At 43.8% G+C, this 23,329-nt stretch overlaps 1 protein-coding gene across 23 annotated transcripts in view; it reads right to left on the reverse strand.

Moving 5' to 3' along the window:
• Positions 1 to 6,065: 6,065 nt before the first annotated feature.
• Cobl (cordon-bleu WH2 repeat protein) overlaps positions 6,066 to 23,329 on the reverse strand; it is a 246,422-nt gene continuing 229,158 nt past the window's right edge. For all 23 annotated transcript variants that reach the window (XM_087583462.1, XM_087583454.1, XM_087583457.1 and 20 more), the window contains 1 exon segment: positions 6,066 to 7,458. In XM_087583462.1, coding sequence (XP_087439588.1) covers positions 7,441 to 7,458 — 18 coding nt within the window. In that variant the 3' untranslated portion in view covers positions 6,066 to 7,440.

The following is a 23,329-nucleotide window of genomic DNA, read 5'->3' on the forward strand; positions in this document are numbered from 1 at the left end:
ACCTAGAAAGCCTCCTCCCAAATCATGCTTCACACCTCTCCTTGGGGACCCTTTAGGTCTCAATTTCAGATGCTCAGGAATGTTTGCACTAGGGTTTGTATTGTACCTGTCTTTTCTAGTGCTCAGGCAAAGTATGCAAAGAAGTTAGACCCTTATTGCTCAGATATGCCCCAAAATAAGACTAGATTGTCCCAGGGCCTAGTGGTCCTGACTTGATGCTGCTTGGGTGTTAGGAGGTTTAAGTGAGGAAGCAAGGTCTCCTCCTGGGGAGGAGATTTCTGGTTCAGGGATCGTAGCAACACAGAGCCTGCCTACCCTCCTCAGATCAGCTATGAGTCAGGCTGGTATATCATTGCTCAGGCATAGCCTTAATTACACGAGTCCAACCAACAAGAAGCATTTTTTTCCTCCTGGGACTGGAACACTTCCTGGGTTATAATGGACAAGAGGAGAGTCAGATTTGGGGCTTAGGTCAACATCAGTGAACTCAAGTGTCACTATATGTCTCTGAGGCTCCATTGGTAGGAGAAAGGACCCGTAAGGAACCAATGAGACTAAAGTTTGGCTTTTTTGAGATAGATTCAGGAATCACCTGTGAACTCCACGTGGCTGAATCAAGACAGTATTTAAGAGGTCCCTAGTTACTTGGCCTACTAAGTTAATTACTCCTGACTGTATAAAGGAGGAGAAAAGAGCAAAGCAAACGAAGGCAGAGGAAAGTGGTGGGCCCTGGCAGCTGACCCTTTATCTCCTGTGTGGTCAAAGATAACACAGGGCCTTGGTAGCCCCCCAACTCCACCTGACAGAAAGCAGCCTTAAAAGCCTACTATTGCTATTGCTCAGAAAATGTCACTGCTTTGTCCAGGATCCATGATGTCACTCAGGAAGGTCTGGAATGGTAAATGTCATGGTGCCATCACATGAGGACTTCAGCTCTCTGAAGTAGAATCATGACTTCAGGGCACACTGCAATCTGCTTTCCAGGCTGAGCCTTTCTTATTCACGTGTGACTCACCCCTGACTCCCAGCGGCTTCATCATTCACACAGCCTTACTCTGAGTGGCTCGTGGCCATCTTGTTCTAAGCCCCACCTCAGCCAACTCTTCATCCCCTGTGCCAGTGGCTCTCTGCCCAACCTGGGGCTTGGCCAACTGTACCCTTGAGTTGGAAACCTTCCAACAAGCCCATTCTTCGACCCATCCATGGCCACTGACATCCCTGAAGTCTGGAGTCTCTCCAAGGACTCTGAGCTGCCTTGCAGGAACACTGCAGTCTCCCTCTCTTGGGCATTTGCCCATTAGTCATTGGCCAAGCAGGTCTTCGGGAGTCTTGTACTCAGAATTTGCTGCCAGTCTGGTTGGAGCAGACTCTACCCATGGCATCAGTCCTGTGTTCTCAGGCTTGACGCTCCCACATGAATGAGGCCCACAGAGTTCCGGGTCACAAACACCAATAGACTCCATTGAGAAATGAGTATGGTAACAAGAAGCACCACATTCCACAGAGGACTAAGTGGTTATAAGTGGCTTTCCTTGGGAGGTGGCTGGGTTTTGGAGGATCAATAGGCATTCTAATAAAGCATGGTAGACTGAACCCACATGGTATTTTCAGAGAAATGAAAGCTGCTTAAGCTTTCGAGTACACGAAAGCCAAGGAGTCCCAGCAAATCCCAAAGGCCACAGCTGAGTGGAGGGGCACTAGCCAGACCTAAGCCAGGGCCAGCTCAACTCCAGTTAGAGTCAGGGTACGAAGGTAGTGGCAGGGCCCACACTTCTGCTTTCAAAGACCTGTTGGGGCTGGGCTCCGAAACACAGTGGAGAGCAAAGAGTGGCCCTACCCTCCATTGACAGAGATTTCCTGCTGTCTCATGAGTTTCGAGCCTCCACAGAAGAGGAAGGGTCTCAGATGCAATTGCGGAAACCACCGTGCAGGGCTTTCTTCAGAGGAGTATGCCAGGCAGTGTGAGGCAAGTTGCTGCCACCTGCACTCACTCGGCGCACACCCCAGTTGGGCACATGGCCAAACCACTCAGGAGCAGGTGCCAGCATAGTTAATCGCTTCTTGATCTTTCCGCTTTGAACACATTTGTATTTCTAGTGGAACACAGGAGTGGGTGGCAGCACTCAGCCCTAGGAGTGTCTTTGCGGTGGAATGGAGCCTGGTGCAGAACCTCTAGTCTGAGTTTCCTGCAGACACAACCCTGAGCAGCCCAGCCTTCCCTAGACTTCTGGCTAGCCCCTGCCCCTTCTACCTGGCAAGAAGCCTCTCTCGATGCTCAGTTGAGGGACTTCCACCCTGACCACCCACGAGGAAGAACCTCCAATCTTTGCCCCACATCTTTTCTCCCCCAGGATACTTGTTGCACTCTTGATTGGCATTTCCATGTGGCTACTTGCCAGCAGGCTTACTGGAAATCAGAGACGCTAATTTGTAATTGTCTCCAGCACCCATCGGGGATGCTGACTTCGAGAAGCTCCCCTAGTGTGTTAGGTGGGAAGGAGAGAAGGAAGAGGAAAGGTTGGTACCAAAGAAGGACAGAAGGGAAGGAGGGATGATGGACGGAAGAAAGGAATGAGGGACAGGGGAAGATGGAGAGGAGAAAGGAAAGAGGAAAGGGGAGAAAAATGGGAAGGAGGGCACGAGTGGGCCAAGTGCCTCCTGAGCTGGGGAGATAGATTCTGAGAACAGATCCTTGAGAAGGGGTAGAGCACGGCAGTGATCTGGGCTGCTTGTATTCCACACAGTTCTTCTTTCCTCCCTGCCCCAAGAATATCTGTCGTGCTAGCTTTCAGCTTCCTTGGGTCTTCAGAATCTCCCTTCCTTGCTCTTCAGGACCTTTCTTTCTACCGGTGGCTGGGCCAATCCCCCTTTCAGTGACAGAGCAGTTCTGTTATACCAAAAAATAATTAGGAAAAAGTGCCACTCTGATGATGCTGGGACCAGTTGGTACCTGAATCCTGAGTGTCTATATTTGCATCCAGAATGGCTGCTCCTGAAAGATTATTCTCAGCCCTGTGGGGCCCAATTTGCACAGCTGATGGCTTCTGTTACTGGAAAATGTCTCAGGTCCTCAGGTGCAAGGCAGAAAGCTTTGAGCAAAGGAGAGATATCCCCTGGACTCCCCTGTAGATCTTGACCACTTAATCCCTACTGAAGGTGACACCATGGTAGATTCTAGAACCATCCTCAGGCCAAACTGCTAGTGTGTGATACTGTGCATTAGAGTGACTTCTCTGCTCAGAATGGATAGATATGGCTGTTTCCAGGCACAGACTGGGGCAGAAAACACATGCCTTCATCCCTTTTTGATCAATGATATGGGATTAAAATGGGTCAATGGGCCATCGATCCTACAAATTTTCAAAGTGGCTCTGCTATTTGCTTGCTCTTTTCTTTCTGCTTCTTTGATGGAGTGATAACGTTACACTCTTTACTAAATTGTTTACATTCCAAACCAATAGACATGTGTCCATGATGAACCACATATAGCAGCACAGTGGCCACCCATTGGCTGTGGTCTCATCAGCAGGCACTGTGGAGATCCCATTGAGCTCAGTGGTGAACACTGACTGCATATAGGTCTGGAGGTGTAAGGAAGGCACGGGGATGGGAAGGTGGGGGAGAGGGGTTTGGGGGGAGAAACTGATCTAATTTGGAGGCAGTAAAGAGAGCTATGAGAAGCACTGGGCCAAATACCCATAGCTGTGGAAGAAGAATCACAAAATTCAGTGATTAGCAAATTTTTCCTTGTCTTTCTGACTTGGAAACCACTGAAGCGAGCCACTCAGGAGGTGCAGGCACAAGGCCCAGACACACACAACGGAGTAGGGTCATGGTCAAGTGAGGCAAGCTGGCAGGACATACAAGCCAGCAGTTTTACAGATCAGGAGCTGGGTTGAGGGGCTTCCCAGAGGAATAGAGAAGAGCACTGTTTGTGCAGTGGTGATGCTCATAGCAGGATGTCTGGGATCCAGCACCGAGAAAGCAACATTCAACGCTGAATTGGTTAGGCAAGTAGTAAAGGGCCTACCTTCTAAATTCAGAGAGTTGCAAATAATTTTCTTCTGGGGAATTGACCAGCAGGTTTAAAAAGTTAGATCCATCAGGGAAGAGTTGCCAGTGTTTTCTCTGGCTACTAAACCTGCAGGAGTGCCTGTAAGGACTTCTCACAGGCTCCTTTCTGGCCATAATGTGCCACACACAGGCAGACACACAGACAAATCTTGGGCAAGAGGTAGAAAAGCCTGAGCTCTGGTTATGTCCACTAGCCTGTGCTTTTCCTAGGAAACCGAGGCTTGCACTGAATCTTAGCTGTACACTTTGTTGACCAGGATCTGGTAATAGAGGTTATGGATTTTATGAGCTACACGGTCATAAGTTTGGAATGCTTTTCATAATTAGCTGGGAAATGATTGGAGCTGAGCCATTTACTTCCTGCTTGAGAGTTCTCACCTTTTCTCTCTGCCCGTGTTACACAATATAGCTGGAAGGGAGTGGGTAGATAGATGTCTTTATAGGCTTCCTGCCAGGAGGATGACCTGAGTTCAGGCTGTTGAGGTTTCCCTGAGTGAACTCAACCTTCCCTGCTGCTTGCCTCGAGGCTGATCTTTGCAGCCAGGAAGTTGAGTGATGAGTAGCTGGGCGTGTGAAGCAGTTAATAGAAGCTGAGATTAGACAAGGCAGGGAGCAAGGTGTGAGGTGTTCATAGAGTAGAGCAGTGTCTAGGACAAGGCTGGAGTCTGCAGTTGAAGGGTATGGGTAGTGGAGGACTCTAGGCATTGCAGGCAGGGGAAATAGGACTATAAAAAACATCTCCCAGGGTACCTTCAGTAAATGAGTGGTTGGTTGTGGACACATGACAGTGGAAGGGCTGATTAGACCAGGGAGGGGCAGGAGAGATAGAGCCTGCTAAGAATCTGGTAGGCTGAGGAAGCATGCAGACTCTAACTTCCTGGGTGATAAAGAGCCAAAGAGGGCTGCTGAAAGAGTGCAAGCCATATGATGAACCTGTTTAGACTTCTTAGGCTCCAGACAGCTATCTGGAAGATGCGTGCTTTAATATCCGTGTTTACAAAGAAGATGAGACAAGAGCAATTGTGACAACACAGTAGAGGCCACAGCATGAACCAAGAGACTTTGATTGGTCTATATCTCACACCTCAAAATTTGAAGGCTTATATATTTTGAGGTGCACAACACAGCATCAAACTGGTCCACATGAGCAAAATAACTGGGTGGGGGGTGGTCCTTATGCTCGCCAAGGGCCTCTCAGGCTTGGTTGGAGAGCACAGGAAGCTCATAGAGAACTGTTATGTGTCTGGAGTTAAAGGCCTGAGAGACGGACATTCTACCCACTCTTCCATTTTCCATAATAGCCCCTCTTCCCGCTCTCCCCTTGTGCCCTCAGAGCCACTGCCTTTGCCGTTCTCTGCCTTGCCTTCATCTTTTCCTTTAGTAATTCATCCAAACCAAGGCCTTTCTCAGTCACCCTGGTTGAGTCTCCCACCCTTTTCCTCATGATTTTTCTCTACGGCACATAACCTAGCATTTTCTGAAGGTCTGTTTCTTGTATCATCTGAACTCCATGATTATGATGATCTTATCGGTTGAAACACGGAGGCATAGAAAAAAGCTTCATCTACAGTTTTGACTTTTAAAGTCCTCCACAGATCTATGCATCTCTAGCCTGCGGCCCTACTGAAAGGAAACCTTCAGGAGCTGAGGCATAAAGGAAGGAAGCTAGATAACTGTTGTCACACACCTGAAGGAGATATCAAAATCCCAGGCCCTTCCTTTCTTTTTTTGTGTCATGTCATAAGACGAGCAGAGGCCTCCAGCACACACTTCTGTCATGATGTCTTGCATTGCCACAGGGACAGCAACAGGGCCAAAAATCTCTGAAACCCTGAGCCAAAATAAACCCCTTTAAACTGTTTACCTCAGGTGTTTGGTCACAGTGATGGAACACTGATTAACACAGCAGCCAAAATATTTGTTGGCAGAATAGATTAATCCCTCCATTTTGTAGGCAGGATGTACACTGTAGCATGAAATCCACACGACAGTTACAGCATTGGATTTGCATTTATTTGTGGCACTAAGAGAAAGAGTAGACAGCTGTGACTAAGAGTAATTGGCTGGTAGCTCTTGCCTCACTGAGAAACTTTAGCAATGTTAATCACACGGTACCAAGCTCCCACTCTACCCGATGCCTAGATTTAAAACAGAGCGAAACAGTTAAAGGATTTCATGGTTTCTTTTTTGCTTTTTTTCTTTTCAGTAAGGCAGAGATTTTATATCATGAACTCATTTTGACTTCTATTGCTTTCTTGATTTTCTCCATATAAGAAAAGGTTTTAGAGACACAGTAAAAAAAAAAAAAAACACAAAACTTCCTGCTGAGTTTAAATTCTTTAAAGATGGTGTCTACCCACAATGTACTATAAGAATGTCATATAATACCAGGGCAGCTGCTGGACCATGCCAAAGTGTGTCAGGGAAATGTAAGCCACAGAACACACAGCACAATGTGGACCGCTGCGACATGTAGGTCCTCAACACCCTGCTCTCTGGCCCTCTGCAGGATTTCAGAAGGCTACTGGTGAAGTCCTGGGCTCCATGCAAGATCCCTTCACAGTGAACCGATGCATGTCATAGCCTGCTGGGACATAGGGGGAAGATATACAAGGGGGACACAATCTATACAAAAAAGGGCAGCCCTTCCAGTGTTCTGATCTCTGCTTCCCATCACCTTCTAAGGAGCCAGGAATGTCTTGCTAACACGGTCAAGTAGGGCTGCTACTCTGGGCAGCAGTAGTGGAATTTTAAAAGCTTAGTTGGTCAGATCACAGTCCAAGATCATCTGTGAGGTGTGAGGCCTCACTGTGTGAGGAATACAAACATGAATCTGAAGCTTTTGCTGTCCTGCAAAAGCCATCTCAGCAGGCTTTCTCCATTGTGCTTCTTACTCCAGGAACAGAGTGTCTTGGAGCATGTGATAGATTCTGACTATTTCTGTTGATTTATGTTTTTGTCCACCTAGAATTCAAAAGATCATAAATGATTTTAACCATGTGTATGTGGTCAAAGTCTCAAAGATCCAAAAATCAACTTAAGGCATAATTCCTTGTGCCCATAGCTATAATCATGTGTGAGTGTTGGGCTCCAGCCTGTGTATTCCCATTACTCTGCCAACAAGAGCAGTTTATTGGCAACTGTGAGCATTCAGAGGCAGATCATATGTCCTTGGCACACAAGTCACACAGCAAAGCAGCATCTCCCCTTTGACCATTATGTAGGAACACTGAAAATCCACCGCGGGCAAGTTGGCCTGGAGACAGGAAAGTACCGCCACTTCTTGATGGTTTCATTTCCTGTCATGTGGATTTCTTTAGGGATGATCCTTGGAGCTGTACAGGTGGTTTCTGCAGTGGTTGAACCTCACACGAGCAAGGGAACCTGCAGTGAGGATGGGCAGAGTTACTGTCTCTGTTGGCAACAAAGTGTACAGAAGAGAGCTATGCATACTCATCCTTATAAAGAATGTTGAAGAATTGAGATCTAGACCACTGGCTATGCTTCTTACCCTCCCAAAGACACTTTCCAAAACACAAATAGACTAAGACCTTCCAATGACCTGTGAGAAAACGAGCAACAAGGAATCCATGGATATTTGTTTGTAGGTCCCTTCCACAGCATCTCATTTCACCCTTGTGTTCCCTGCACCGGTCCTGCTGGAAGGGACACCTGGAGACAGGAACCCTAGTAGGCACACACACTGCCACATATATAAAGTACATGACTAGAGTTTGTGGTGTGGATGAAGGAGTGTGCAAGTTCTTCCTCTATGTGACAGGAAAGATCAAATAGATCCTTCTGGTTTAGTTCCCTCCTGAGAGCCTAACAACAGGAAATCCAGACCTGGGGGGCTGACTCTAGTTCCTCTGAAAATGAGTTAAGAAGATGGATGTCCTGTGAAATAACCACTGTTTCCTTCCTGAAGTATCAAACCAGAGCACAGGCTGAACAGGACTGGCTGGAAATTTGCCATCGTGTGCTACCATTTTAGTTCACTAACCACAGCAAATACTCAAAAGACACAAATGCTTTTAGAACTAACACAAACACAATTGGGTTGACAGGACCTAGCTTATGTCTGGTATATCTGTTCTCTCAATGGATCTTCCTAACAGTCCCACTATAACTCAAGAATAATGGGTAAGGCATGCCTGGAAGACATGACCAGGTGACAGCTTTGGGATATGAGGAGATCCCTTAAGAGTGTAGCATCTCTCAAGAGCTTGGTGTCTAATCCAGGCTAGAACAATTCTATACACTCTGTTGTGCTTCTAGCTCAATGGCACTGGACATTGTCCTCAATGGTCAATCCCTGACCTCCTTGGTGGAGAGAAGCCACTGTATATCACTCATTAAGTCTGTTAGTCCGTTGCCTCTTCTCATAACAGCAGACATGGAATTGGTGAGGGATATAAGCAGCTTTACAGTTTTCCTAACACCTGTGCCATGTGTGGACAAAGGGGGTGCTGTGGCCCTTTGCCTTTACCTGTGACACTACAATGGGAAAATGTGTCACTGAAGACTCCATGGGGGATAGTGGTGTAACAAATGAGATAGATGTCCCAGCTTTGGAATCCAGTAAATACTTTTAATATAGTGATGTTTAATCAGAGTTCTGTGATACAGACAAGGGACATATGTAAGTGCCTTGGGGTCAAATGCTCATAAGTAGCTATCTAAGTGTGGCCTACAGAGACCACAGACCCTCTGACCACTTGCATACATGGCTAAATTCCTTTTGTCTTTATGTGGGCCCAGGAACACCTTCCCCTGCTCTTTAGGCATCCTCAGAGCTCTGGTTGCCTCCACATTCTAGGGTGAGCCTCTCTGGACAGCCTTATTGGTAAAAATTGGGAATAAGGAGATAGAAGTAGAAGCCTTAGTCACAGCTACCAGTTGTGAAGTGGTACAGTGGTCCCTCACAAGTGCTCTCCAGTTGACCTGACATCTACAACTCTCCATGCCCCTGTTCTAGGAAAAGCATATGTGTGATACCTACAGCAGATCTGCTTATGCAAGGCCCCCAAAACCCTGCAGAAAACTTCCCAGAGTCAAGGAAAATGAGGTGGAACATGACTGCAGTAGCCAGTGGTTAAGAAGGGAAAAGGGACAAGAGGTAGAAATCCGGATGGGGAAGCTACAGACACAATCTTAAGACACACTCTACTATGTGAGGCAAAAAAGCAACGAGAAGACAGAAGTTCAAGGGCCCAATCACTAGGATGAGACCTGTATCTAACATGATCAGGTTATGGAATCATGGGGTTGGGAAGAGGACAGGGTCGGTGAGGCAAGCTCAGGGATGTTGTCAGAGCTGCCTCAGTCTGATTTAGATAGGGAGTCTCCTACAGGGTGCCTCAGAGAAAGTTAGAGAGGACTGGGTGTAGCCTGGGAAGCACAGCAGGGACCTACTGGAAGGTTCAGGAGGAGACACAGCCAGAGCCATCAGGGTTTCATGCATATATGAGCCATAGAAGAAACTGGGAGAGGGGATGAATTATGACAAAGATAAAGAAGCAGCTCTAGGGCTGTGGTGAAGGATGGGAAAGGGATGTAGTACCTCATAAAGGACCCTGGCATAGCCAGTAGTGCAGCCCAGCAGAGCAGGCAGAGAGCTGTAGGCTTACAGAGCAGTGCAGCCCATACTTTCCTATAGTCGTTTCCTACAAACTCCAGACTCTGCCCTTCATGATCCTCTAGTTAGGCTTCAGTTGTTAATCCAAACCAGCACATCTGCACTGTGGATTCTAGAACACCAAGAAGCTGGGAAAACTGTCATTTTTTTTTTTTTTTTGAGATAAACACACAGAGATGCTTTTTGAAAAATACCCAGTCAACCATTAGAAAAAAGCTTTTTTCCTGATTCCCTGTGGTGAAAGCCTGCAGGTGGAGAAGAATCCAACATCTTTTCAGTGAGCAGTGCAGTGTAGGAAGAAGATAGCCGGGAGAAGAGAGGCAGTACTGAGAACAGAGGGCATGCCAGAGGGGACAACTTTTAGGAGACTGGGACGGAAAGGATGGGAGGGAGGAGTTTGTTTTTAAATAAATGTTTACCATATTAACAACATACATACCATCCATGCCTTAGAGATAGAGAAAGGTGATAGAAAGAGAGAGATAGGCAGGCAGGCAGGCAGATAGCATGTGCATGCATTTGAGACAGTCTCAGTATGTGGTCTTGGCTAGCCTGGGACTCATTATCTATCTGGACTCTTAACTTATGGACAGTGCAAAGGTCTCTACTGCCCCAAATGCTGGGATTAAGTTATGTTTTAATAATGCATGTCCCTCTGGCACCATGGCCACAATCAAGATTGCAGCATCACTCACAAGATTTCCCACAACTCCCTTCAGTCCTCAAACGTCACCAATCAACTAAGAACTACAGAGATGTTTATATTTTTCTAGAATTTTGCAGCAATCCAACAATGTGACTAAATTTTATGGCCATGTTTCTTTCAGCGTAATTATCTTGACCTCATCTGTGTAGCTGCAGGTATCACTTGTCACTGTCATAATGGCAAACGCTGTATGAATACATCAACTTCCTTCACTCCTTCTTTTGCCAATGGGCAGTTGCTCTCAATTTCGAGGCAGTTATAAATAAAACTGCTATGAGCATAGGCAAATGCACCCATCTTCTTGTCCTCCTCCTTTACTGCTCTGTAAGGATTGAATAAAAGCAGAGAAAACAGGCATGTTGTGGCTTTTTGATGCCTTCTAGCATCAAGCATCTGTTAACAGTCTTCACTGATGACCTTTATCAGCTGGAGGAATTTCCTCTTTTCCTACTTTATGGAGTTTTCATGAGAAATGATATATGACATTAAATGCTTCAAAGGAATCTATTATGATGACTTTTAAAAATCAGTTCATATGGGATTAGATTTTAAACATTTACCTTGCGTTCCTTGGACACATATTCTTGTATCCTAGGACACACCAAACAACATCATTCTCATATTGTTCTGTCATTCTGTTATCTGGGTTTGGAATCAGTAACTAGACTCACAGGATACCTTGGGACCTGCTCTCTTCTTCAACTTGTGGAATGAATGTGTGTGTGTGTGTGTGTGTGTGTGTGTGTGTGTGTGTGTGTGTGTGTTTAGTCCTTTTTTATTTATTATTCAGTTTCTTTACCAGATGTGGACTAGTTCAACCCATGTATTTCTTCAGAAGTTTTGCATTTGTATCTTCATATTTTGACATTGGTGCGTTTAAAGTAACACAGCCATGCGTGAAATTGTTTGTGATATTCCTTCCGTATGACAGTCTCTTATATCTGGAGAATCTCTGATGTAGTGCCTCCTACTTGAAATTGACAAAAACAAAACAACAAAACGTAATTTTCTGGTGATTACATCCTATGCCAGACTTACCAATGTATTGGTTTTGTTTCAAAACTACCTATGGGTTTAACTTTTTTTTTTAGTTGTTTGTTTGTTTTTATTTTTTTTCCTTCTTTTTTCTTTTTTTTGGAGCTGGGGACCAAACCCAGGGCCTTGCGCTTGCTAGGCAAGTGCTCAGATATATTTCTTTATATTTCAAATGTCATTCCCTTTCCCAGTGTCCTGTCCATAAGACCCCTATCCCCTCCACCTCCCCCATATGGGTGGTTCCCTCCCATCCACTCCCCTTACTGACCCCCTCGACATTCCCCTGCACTGGGGGTCCAACCTTGGCAGGACCAAGGGTTTTCCCTTCCACTGGTGCCCCAACAAGGCTATTCTCTGCTATATATGCAGCTGGAGCCATGGGTCAGTCCATGTATAGTCTTTGGGTAGTGGTTTAGTCCCTGGAAGCTCTGGTTGGTTGGCATTGTTGTTCTTATGGGGTTGCAAGCCCCTTCAGCTCTTTCTTTTTTCTTTTTTTTTCTCTCCATCTTTATTAACTTGAGTATTTCTTATTTACATTTCGATTGTTATTCCCCTTCCCAGTTTCTGGGTCAACATACCCCTAACCCCTTCCCCTCCCCTTGTATATGAGTGTTCCCCTCCCCACCCTCCCCCCATTACCACCCTCCTCCCAACAATCACATTCACTGGGGGTTCATTCAGCCTTGGCAGGACCAAGGGCTTCCCCTTCCACTGGTGCTCTTTCCCCCCCCCCCCCCCCACTGGTGCTCTTACTAGGCTGTTCATTGCTACCTATGAGGTTGGAGCCCAGGGTCAGTCCATGTATAGTCTTTGGGTAGTGGCTTAGTCCCTGGAAGCTCTGGTTGGTTGGCATTGTTGTTCATATGGGGTCTCGAGCACCTTCAAGCTCTTCCAGTCCTTTCTCTTTTAAAATTAGTGGGTTTTTTTTTTCTATTGATTCCTGCTATGACCTTTACTTTTTCCTGCTAACTTCAGACTTCAGTTTTGCTCTTCTTTTTCTAGTTTTCTAGGGAAGCATGTTATCCTGTCGTAGAACGACACCATGGAATTCTCTGGAAGCCTCTACTCTAGCAGAACTTCACATGATCACTGTGTGATTCACAATCACCTCAAACTTTCTAGCTCTCCTCTGGGTTTTATCTTTTTACTTAAAACTGTGTTGTTTCAATGTTTGGGGATTTTCCATGTTATTAATTTATAATTTGATCCTGTTACAGCCGTGAACATACTTGCTTTTTGTAATCTTCAGATGTAGCTGCATCAACTGTTTTCTAATATCTGGGATTATTATGGGGCAGGTACAGTCACGTTCAGTCACTAGTGACTGTTTCCGGCTTGGCTACCATTTTGTTGCCTGATTGGTTTTGATTGGATGCCACAAACTGCCAATTTTACCTTGAAATTTGCTGAACAGTGTAGGGTGTTATAAGGTGAAGGCAGGTACACGATAGAACGAGGCCTGTCATTGGACAAGAAGGAAGGATGGGTGGGAGAAAAGTTTGAGGGAAGGGGAGGAGACTGGGACGGAAAGGAGGGGAAGCTGCGGAGAGAACATGGAGGCTGACGTTAAGATTCCGCTTCATACCTTTACAGGTTGCTATGAATGTTCTTAAGGGGTGCATGTGTACAGCACTTTGTATGTTTAGGTGGGCAATTAATTATATCTTATCAATTGGAGAAGAAGTAATTGGGTTGTGTTTCACCCAACCACAAGAGTTGGGATGCGTGTTTCTACCAAGATATCTAGCAGATATCTTGGGGCACTGAGGTGCCGAATCTAGTGGCCGGAGGAAGGACAACCATTTTTATAATTTTACAACAGAACAGTTTCACATTCATAAATATATTCTTAAGCTTTGTTCTGAGTTGTGGCCATTTGGAGCCAGTTTGATCCTTGTTTGAAAATTTGGGCACAGCAGAGGGTCATGTAAATTGCTGTCGTGTCCAAAAGACACGACATTTTGAGTTCAGCTTGGGAAGGCTTGAAAGCATCATTCTCAGCCCATGAGAGGTCCAGATGCTCCTCTTCCCCTCTCCATTGGTGGTCCTTTTTGCAGCTTGACTTGTATGGAGTGATCAAGCCCTGCTCTGCTAAATACTCCAGTAGGCTCTGCAGGTCTCTGGATTGCTCTGGGTCACAATCTCTTCTTCAACATTTACTGTGCATGCAGATGCCTTGATGTTCTGGGACTGCAGCTCTGTTCCTCAAACAAAGAGTTCATGGGTGTGCTGGATAGATTTATGCCAACTTGGCACAAGCTATAGTCATTTGAGAGAAGAGAACCTTGATGGAAAAAATTCCTCCATAAGATCAGACGGTAGGCAAGCCTGCAGAGCATTTTGTTAGTTAGTAATTGATGTGTTAGTGTTCTACCCATTGTGGGTGGTCCATAAGAAAGCAGGCTGAGCAAGCCAGGATGAGTAAGCCAGTAAGCAGCACCCTTCCATGGCCTCTGCATCAGCTTCTGCCTCTAGGTTCCTGTCCTGACTTCCTTCAGTGATCAACTATGATGGGAAAGTGTAAGCCAAATAAAACCTTTCCTCCTCACGTTATTTTTGGTTTGTGGTGCTTCATCATAGCAATAGTAACCATAACTAGGACAATGGGCCTATCTATGTTAACACCCTTTCAACACCACAGCTCAGATGTAGCTGGATTCAGAGATGTTGGATACAGTCCTCACAATCTGCTATGGTGTCTCTCAGGGACTTTGATCCCCTGTGGCTCTATAGTTAATTGCTTAGAGCTCACATTTTCCTAAATGTTTGGCTGTTTAAGACAGAATGGCAAAGGAACCACATATTCTGTATCCATCCTTCTGTTATGGGACATCTGGGTTGTTTTTAGCTTCTGGCTATCACAAATAAGGCCACTATGAACATGTGCCCCCGTGGCATGGTGGGGCATCTTTAGGGTATATTCCCAAGAGTGGTATTTCTGGGTCTTTAGAAAGGCCTATTTCCAATTTTCTGAGGAATCTCTAATTTCATTACCAGAGTGGTTGTACCAGTTTGCAATCCCATCAGCAATGGAGGTATGTTCCTCTTTCTCCACATTCTCAACAGCATCTGTTGTCATCTGAGGCTTTGATCTAAGCCATTCTGATTGGTGTAAGGTAGAATCCCAGGGTTGTTTTGATTTGTATTTCTCTAATCATTAAGGACTTTGAACATTTCTTTAGGTGCTTCCCAGCCATTTGAGATTCTCTGTTGTGAATTCTCAGTTTATTTCTATACCCCATCCTTTGAGTTGTTTTTCTTTTTCTTTCTTTCTTTCTTTTTTTTTTTGGTGGTTAGCTTCTTGAGTTCATTATATTTTGGATATCTATCAGATGTGGGGTGAGTGAAGACTTTTTTCCCAATCTATAGGATGCTGATTGACTAGGTCCTTTGTCTTACAGAAGCTTTCCAGTTTCATGAGGTCCCATTTATCAATTCTTGATTTTAGAACATGAGTCATTGGAGTTCTATTTAGAAAATTTCCCCCTGTGCCAATGAGTTCAAGACGCTCCCACTTTCTTTTCTATTAGATTCAGTGCATTTGGTTTTATGTTGAGGTCCTTGATCCACTTGGACTTGAGCTTTGTGCATGGCAACAAATAGGGGTCCATTTTTATTTTTCTATGTATAGACAGACAGTTAGACCAGCACCATTTATTGAAGATGCTTTCTTTTTTCCATCGTATATTTTTGGCTTCTATGTCAAAGATCAAGTGTGCGTAAGTGTGTGGTTTTATTTCTGGGTCTTCAATTCTATTCCATTGATCAACCTGTCTATCTCTGTACCAATACCATGCATCACTATTGCTCTGTAGTAGAGCTTTAAGTCAGGGATTCTCCCACCCTTTCTTTTATTGTTAAGAACTGTTTTCTCCATTCTGAGTTTTTTGCCTTTCCAGATGAATTTGAGAACTGCTCTTTTCATGTCTTTGAAGAATTGTATTGGAATTTTGATGGGTATCGCACTGAATCTGTTGATTGCCTTTGGTAGTATGACCATTTTTACTATGTTAATTCTGCCAATCCATGAGCATGGGCGATCTCTCCATTTTCTGAGAACTTTTTCTTGAGAGACTTGAAGTTCTTATTATAAAGAGCTTTCACTTGTTTGGTTAGAGTCACTCCAAGATATTTTATATTATCTCTAGCTACTGTGAAGGGAGTTGTTTCCCTACTTTCTTTCTCAGCCTGTTTATCATTTATGTAAAGGAAGGCTACTGATTTATTTCAGTTAACTTTATATTGGGCTACTTTGCTGAAGTTGTTTATCAGCCGAAAGGTCACTTATGTAATAATCTGCAAATAGTGGTACTTTTATTTCTTCTTTGCTAATTTGTATACCCTTGATCTCTTTTTGTTGTCTTATTGTTCTAGCCAGCACTTTGAGTACTATATTGAGTAAATATGGGAAGAGTGTGTACCCTTCTCTTGTTCCCAATTTTAGTGGGATTTCTTCAAGTATCTCTCCATTTAATTTAATATTGACTGTTGGTTTGCAGTAAATTGATTTCATTATGTTTATGTATGGGCCTTGAGTTCCTGATCTCTCTAATACTTTTAACATGAAGGGATATTGTATTTTGTCAAATGCTTTTTCTGCATCTAAGGAGATGATCATGTGATTTTTTCTTTCAGGTTGTTTATATGGTGGATCATGTTAAAGGATTCTCATATATTGAATCAAGCTTGCATCCCTGGGATGAAGCCTACTTGATCATGGTGAATGATGGTTCATTTACAATGGAATACTACTCAGCTATTGAGAACGAGGACATCCTGAGTTTTGCTGACAAATGGATGAACCTAGAAAATATCATCCTAGTGAGGTAATGCACAGTATGTTCTAACTAATAAATGGATATTAGTCAAAAAAAAAAAAAGGACAGAATACCCAAGATATAGTCAATAGAACTCAAAAAGGTCAACGAGCTGAAGGGCCCAAGTGAAGTCATCTCAGTTCCACTTGGGAAGGAGAAGAAAGCAACCACAAGTGGGGAGGCAGGGAGGGAGGGAGGGAGGGAGGGAGGGAGGGACAGGGGAGGGAAAAGGGATGGAGGTATGGGGAAAGGGGAACATGATCTGGTATTGGGTGGGAGAAAAGGACTGAAGCCCTGAGGGCCAGCAGAATGGAAACAGGCAACCTCAGGAGGAAGGAGGTTGGTAGAACCCTCTAGAATGTACCAGAGACCTGGGAAGTGAGAGACTCTCATGACTCAAAGCGGGGGGCGGGGGCGGGGGGGGAACCTAGATGAAATGCCCTACAGTGGGGAGAGGAAACTTATTGAACCGACGTCCATCAGGAAAACAAGACATCAAGTGAGGGATTGGGCTGCTATCCCACAGTGAAAATCTGACCCATAATTGTTCCTGTCTGAAAGAAATGCAGGGATGGAAATGGAGAAGAGCCTGAGGAAAAGAAGGTCCAGTGACAGGCTCAAAGTGGGATCCAGTTCAAGGTTAGGCCCCAAAACCTAACACCATTACTGAGGTTATGGGGCACTCACAAAAAGGGGCCTATCATGACTGCCCTCTGAAAGACCCAACAAGCAACTGAAAGAGTCAGATGCAGATATTTGCACCCAACCAATGAACAGAAGCTGCTGACCCCTGTGATTAAATTAGGGGAAAGATAGAAGAAGCTGAGGAGGAGGGCAATTCTGTAGGAGGACCAGCAGTCTCAATTTAACCTGGACCCCTGAGATCTCTCAGACACTGGATCACCAACCAGGCAGCGTACACCAGCTGAGATGAGGCCTCCAAAACATATACAGCAGAGGGCCGAGATGAGGCCTCCAAAACATATACAGCAGAGGACTCCAGGGTCTGGACTCAGTCAGAGAAGATGCACCTAACCCTCAAGAGACTGGAGGCCCCAGGAAGTTTAGAGGTCTGGTAGGGTGGGTAGGGTGGAGGATATCCTTGTGGACAGGTGGGGGGATGGGGAATTGTCAGGGGGGTGGACAAGGAGGGGAACAAAATCTGGAGTGTAAAAATAAATAAATAAAAAAATTTTTAAAAAAGATAGGATGGCAAATCAATCCCTGAAATTACCCCGTGGACTGACAAAGCTCTCAGAGACCCAGTGGGTGTATTTTAAAAGCTATGTCCTTCTTTCACGGTGTGCCCTTCCCACACTTCCTGGGTAGTATGATTCTACTGCTCCAACTCCATGTTACAGGTAAGCACCCTTCATGCTTCACCACACTCTTTCCTCTCCAATCAGTCTATCCAAACTCTGCCAAGACAGAAGCAGTCAGTACAAATAGCTACAAATCACGTACACGCACATCCACACACTGGCAAACCTGTAGGCCCTCCATAGTTTCAACTTTATTCTTCTTGTGATTCTTATCAGAAAACCGGTCTCAAGATGGGTAGGATAGAGTCCCATTAAAATGACCCTTGAGCTCCTTAAATGTGTGCATGCTACTCTATGTGTATTTTACCTGGAAAAAAAAAACTGTAAAAAGTAAACTCTGGGAACATGCAGATAAAGTCCCGCTGGAGTCATGAATGCTAATGTTTGCCATGTACTTCTATTGCACACAAATTAAAATCCTGAGCCAGGTGTGAGAGACACATGCCTGTAATCTCAGCATTCTGGAGACTGAGACAGGAGGACTGTTGAGTTCAATGCTAGCCTGGGCTACACTGTGAGATCCCATTTGAACAAAAGAAGAAAAGGTGTGTGTAGGTAGGCAAAAGGGTAGATAATGAAGATGGAGAGATATGGGTTAAAACAAATCCAGCAAACTGTCATCAAAAGTTCTTGGGGCACATATAAAAAAGACACGTGCTCCACTATGTTCATCGCAGCCTTATTTATAATAGCCAGAAGCTGGAAAGAACCCAGATGCCCTTCAACAGAGGAATGGATACAGAAAATGTGGTACATCTACACAATGGAATATTACTCAGCTATCAAAAACAACGAGTTTATGAAATTCGTAGGCAAATGGTTGGAACTGGAAAATATCATCCCGAGTGAGCTAACCCAATCACAGAAAGACATACATGGTATGCACTCATTGATAAGTGGCTATTAGCCCAAATGCTTGAATTACCCTAGATGCCTAGAACAAATGAAACTCAAGACGGATGATCAAAATGTGAATGCTTCGTCTCTCTGCACCCAAATCCCGTGGGAGGGAGAGCTAAACCTTCAGAGAGGCAGACAAGCCTGGGAAACCAGAAGAGACTGCTCCCTGCACACACATCTCGGACGCCAGAGGAAAAAGCCAAAGACCATCTGGAACCCTGGTGCACTGAAGCTCCCGGAAGGGGCGGCACAGGTCTTCCTGGTTGCTGCCGCTGCAGAGAGCCCCTGGGCAGCACCCCACGAGTGAACCTGAGCCTCGGGACCACAGGTAAGACCAACATTTCTGCTGCAAGAAAGCTGCCTGGTGAACTCAAGACACAGGCCCACAGGAACAGCTGAAGACCTGTAGAGAGGAAAAACTACACGCCGGAAAGCAGAACACACTGTCCCCATAACTGACTGAAAGAGAGGAAAACAGGTCTACAGCACTCCTGACACACAGGCTTATAGGTCAGTCTAGCCACTGTCAGAAATAGCAGAACAAAGTAACACTAGAGATAATCTGATGGCGAGAGGCAAGCGCAGGAACCCAAGCAACAGAAACCAAGACTACATGCCATCATCGGAGCCCAATTCTCCCGCCAAAACAAACATGGAATATCCAAACACACCAGAAAAGCAAGATCTAGTTTCAAAATCATATTTGATCATGATGCTGGAGGACTTCAAGAAAGACATGAACACACTTAGGGAAACACAGGAAATCATTAATAAACAAGTAGAGGCCTACAGAGAGGAATGGCAAAAATCCCTGAAAGAATTCCAGGAAAACACAATCAAACAGATGAAGGAATTAAAAATGGAAATAGAAGCAATCAAGAAAGAACACATGGAAACAACCCTGGATATAGAAAACCAAAAGAAGAGACAAGGAGCTGTAGATACAAGCTTCACCAACAGAATACAAGAGATGGAAGAGAGAATCTCAGGAGCAGAAGATTCCATAGAAATCATTGACTCAACTGTCAAAGATAATGTAAAGCGGAAAAAGCTACTGGTCCAAAACATACAGGAAATCCAGGACTCAATGAGAAGATCAAACCTAAGGATAATAGGTATAGAAGAGAGTGAAGACTCCCAGCTCAAAGGACCAGTAAATATCTTCAACAAAATCATAGAAGAAAACTTCCCTAACCTAAAAAAAGAGATACCCATAGGCATACAAGAAGCCTACAGAACTCCAAATAGATTGGACCAGAAAAGAAACACCTCCCGTCACATAATTGTCAAAACACCAAACGCACAAAATAAAGAAAGAATATTAAAAGCAGTAAGGGAAAAAGGTCAAGTAACATATAAAGGGAGACCTATCAGAATCACACCAGACTTCTCGCCAGAAACTATGAAGGCCAGAAGATCCTGGACTGATGTCATACAGACCCTAAGAGAACACAAATGCCAGCCCAGGTTACTGTATCCAGCAAAACTCTCAATTAACATTGATGAAGAAACCAAGATATTCCATGACAAAACCAAATTTACACAATATCTTTCTACAAATCCAGCACTACAAAGGATAATAAATGGTAAAGCCCAACATAAGGAGGCAAGCTATACCCTAGAAGAAGCAAGAAACTAATCGTCTTGGCAACAAAACAAAGAGAATGAAAGCACACAAACATAACCTCACATCCAAATATGAATATAACGGGAAACAATAATCACTATTCCTTAATATCTCTCAATATCAATGGCCTCAACTCCCCAATAAAAAGACATAGATTAACAAACTGGATACGCAACGAGGACCCTGCATTCTGCTGCCTACAGGAAACACACCTCAGAGACAAAGACAGACACTACCTCAGAGTGAAAGGCTGGAAAACAACTTTCCAAGCAAATGGTCAGAAGAAGCAAGCTGGAGTAGCCATTCTAATATCAAATAAAATCAATTTCCAACTAAAAGTCATCAAAAAAGATAAGGAAGGACACTTCATATTCATCAAAGGAAAAATCCACCAAGATGAACTCTCAATCCTAAATATCTATGCCCCAAATACAAGGGCACCTACATACGTAAAAGAAACCTTACTAAAGCTCAAAACACACATTGCACCTCACACAATAATAGTGGGAGATTTCAACACCCCACTCTCATCAATGGACAGATCATGGAAACAGAAATTAAACAGTGATGTCGACAGACTAAGAGAAGTCATGAGCCAAATGGACTTAACGGATATTTATAGAACATTCTATCCTAAAGCAAAAGGATATACCTTCTTCTCAGCTCCTCATGGTACTTTCTCCAAAATTGACCATATAATTGGTCAAAAAACGGGCCTCAACAGGTACAGAAAGATAGAAATAATCCCATGCGTGCTATCGGACCACCACGGCCTAAAACTGGTCTTCAATAACAATAAGGGAAGAACGCCCACATATACGTGGAAATTGAACAATGCTCTACTCAATGATAACCTGGTCAAGGAAGAAATAAAGAAAGAAATTAAAAACTTTTTAGAATTTAATGAAAATGAAGATACAACATACTCAAACTTATGGGACACAATGAAAGCTGTGCTAAGAGGAAAACTCATAGCGCTGAGTGCCTGCAGAAAGAAACAGGAAAGAGCATATGTCAGCAGCTTGACAGCACACCTAAAAGCTCTAGAACAAAAAGAAGCAAATACACCCAGGAGGAGTAGAAGGCAGGAAATAATCAAACTCAGAGCTGAAATCAACCAAGTAGAAACAAAAAGGACCATAGAAAGAATCAACAGGACCAAAAGTTGGTTCTTTGAGAAAATCAACAAGATAGATAAACCCTTAGCCAGACTAACGAGAGGACACAGAGAGTGCGTCCAAATTAACAAAATCAGAAATGAAAAGGGAGACATAACTACAGATTCAGAGGAAATTCAAAAAATCATCAGATCTTACTATAAAAACCTATATTCAACAAAATTTGAAAATCTTCAGGAAATGGACAATTTCCTAGACAGATACCAGGTATCAAAGTTAAATCAGGAACAGATAAACCAGTTAAACAACCCCATAACTCCTAAGGAAATAGAAGCAGTCATTAAAGGTCTCCCAACCAAAAAGAGCCCAGGTCCAGATGGGTTTAGTGCAGAATTCTATCAAACCTTCATAGAAGACCTCATACCAATATTATCCAAACTATTCCACAAAATTGAAACAGATGGAGCCCTACCGAATTCCTTCTACGAAGCCACAATTACTCTTATACCTAAACCACACAAAGACACAACAAAGAAAGAGAACTTCAGACCAATTTCCCTTATGAATATCGACGCAAAAATACTCAATAAAATTCTGGCAAACCGAATTCAAGAGCACATCAAAACAATCATCCACCATGATCAAGTAGGCTTCATCCCAGGCATGCAGGGATGGTTTAATATACGGAAAACCATCAACGTGATCCATTATATAAACAAACTGAAAGAACAGAACCACATGATCATTTCATTAGATGCTGAGAAAGCATTTGACAAAATTCAACACCCCTTCATGATAAAAGTCCTGGAAAGAATAGGAATTCAAGGCCCATACCTAAACATAGTAAAAGCCATATACAGCAAACCAGTTGCTAACATTAAACTAAATGGAGAGAAACTTGAAGCAATCCCACTAAAATCAGGGACTAGACAAGGCTGCCCACTCGTACCTACTTATTCAATATAGTTCTTGAAGTTCTAGCCAGAGCAATCAGACAACAAAAGGAGATCAAAGGGATACAGATCGGAAAAGAAGAGGTCAAAATATCACTATTTGCAGATGATATGATAGTATATTTAAGTGATCCCAAAAGTTCCACCAGAGAACTACTAAAGCTGATAAACAACTTCAGCAAAGTGGCTGGGTATAAAATTAACTCAAATAAATCAGTTGCCTTCCTCTATACAAAAGAGAAACAAGCCGAGAAAGAAATTAGGGAAACGACACCCTTCATAATAGACCCAAATAATATAAAGTACCTCGGTGTGACTTTAACCAAGCAAGTAAAAGATCTGTACAATAAGAACTTCAAGACACTGAAGAAAGAAATTGAAGAAGACCTCAGAAGATGGAAAGATCTCCCATGCTCATGGATTGGCAGGATTAATATAGTAAAAATGGCCATTTTACCAAAAGCAATCTACAGATTCAATGCAATCCCCATCAAAATACCAATCCAATTCTTCAAAGAGTTAGACAGAACAATTTGCAAATTCATCTGGAATAACAAAAAACCCAGGATAGCTAAAGCTATCCTCAACAATAAAAGGACTTCAGGGGGAATCACTATCCCTGAACTCAAGCAGTATTACAGAGCAATAGTGATAAAAACTGCATGGTATTGGTACAGAGACAGACAGATAGACCAATGGAATAGAATTGAAGACCCAGAAATGAACCCACACACCTATGGTCACTTGATTTTTGACAAAGGAGCCAAAACCATCCAATGGAAAAAAGATAGCATTTTCAGTAAATGGTGCTGGTTCAACTGGAGGGCAACATGTAGAAGAATGCAGATCGATCCAGGCTTATCACCCTGTACAAAGCTTAAGTCGAAGTGGATCAAGGACCTCCACATCAAACCAGACACACTCAAACTAATAGAAGAAAAACTAGGGAAGCATCTGGAACACATGGGCACTGGAAAAAATTTCCTGAACAAAACACCAATGGCTTATGCCCTAAGATCAAGAATTGACAAATGGGATCTCATAAAACTGCAAAGCTTCTGTAAGGCAAAGGACACTGTGGTTAGGACAAAACGGCAACCAACAGATTGGGAAAAGATCTTTACCAACCCTACAACAGA

This window comes from Rattus norvegicus, chromosome 14 (assembly GCF_021556685.1).
Source record: "Rattus norvegicus strain SHRSP/BbbUtx chromosome 14, alternate assembly SHRSP_T2T, whole genome shotgun sequence".
NCBI lineage: Eukaryota > Metazoa > Chordata > Mammalia > Rodentia > Muridae > Rattus > Rattus norvegicus.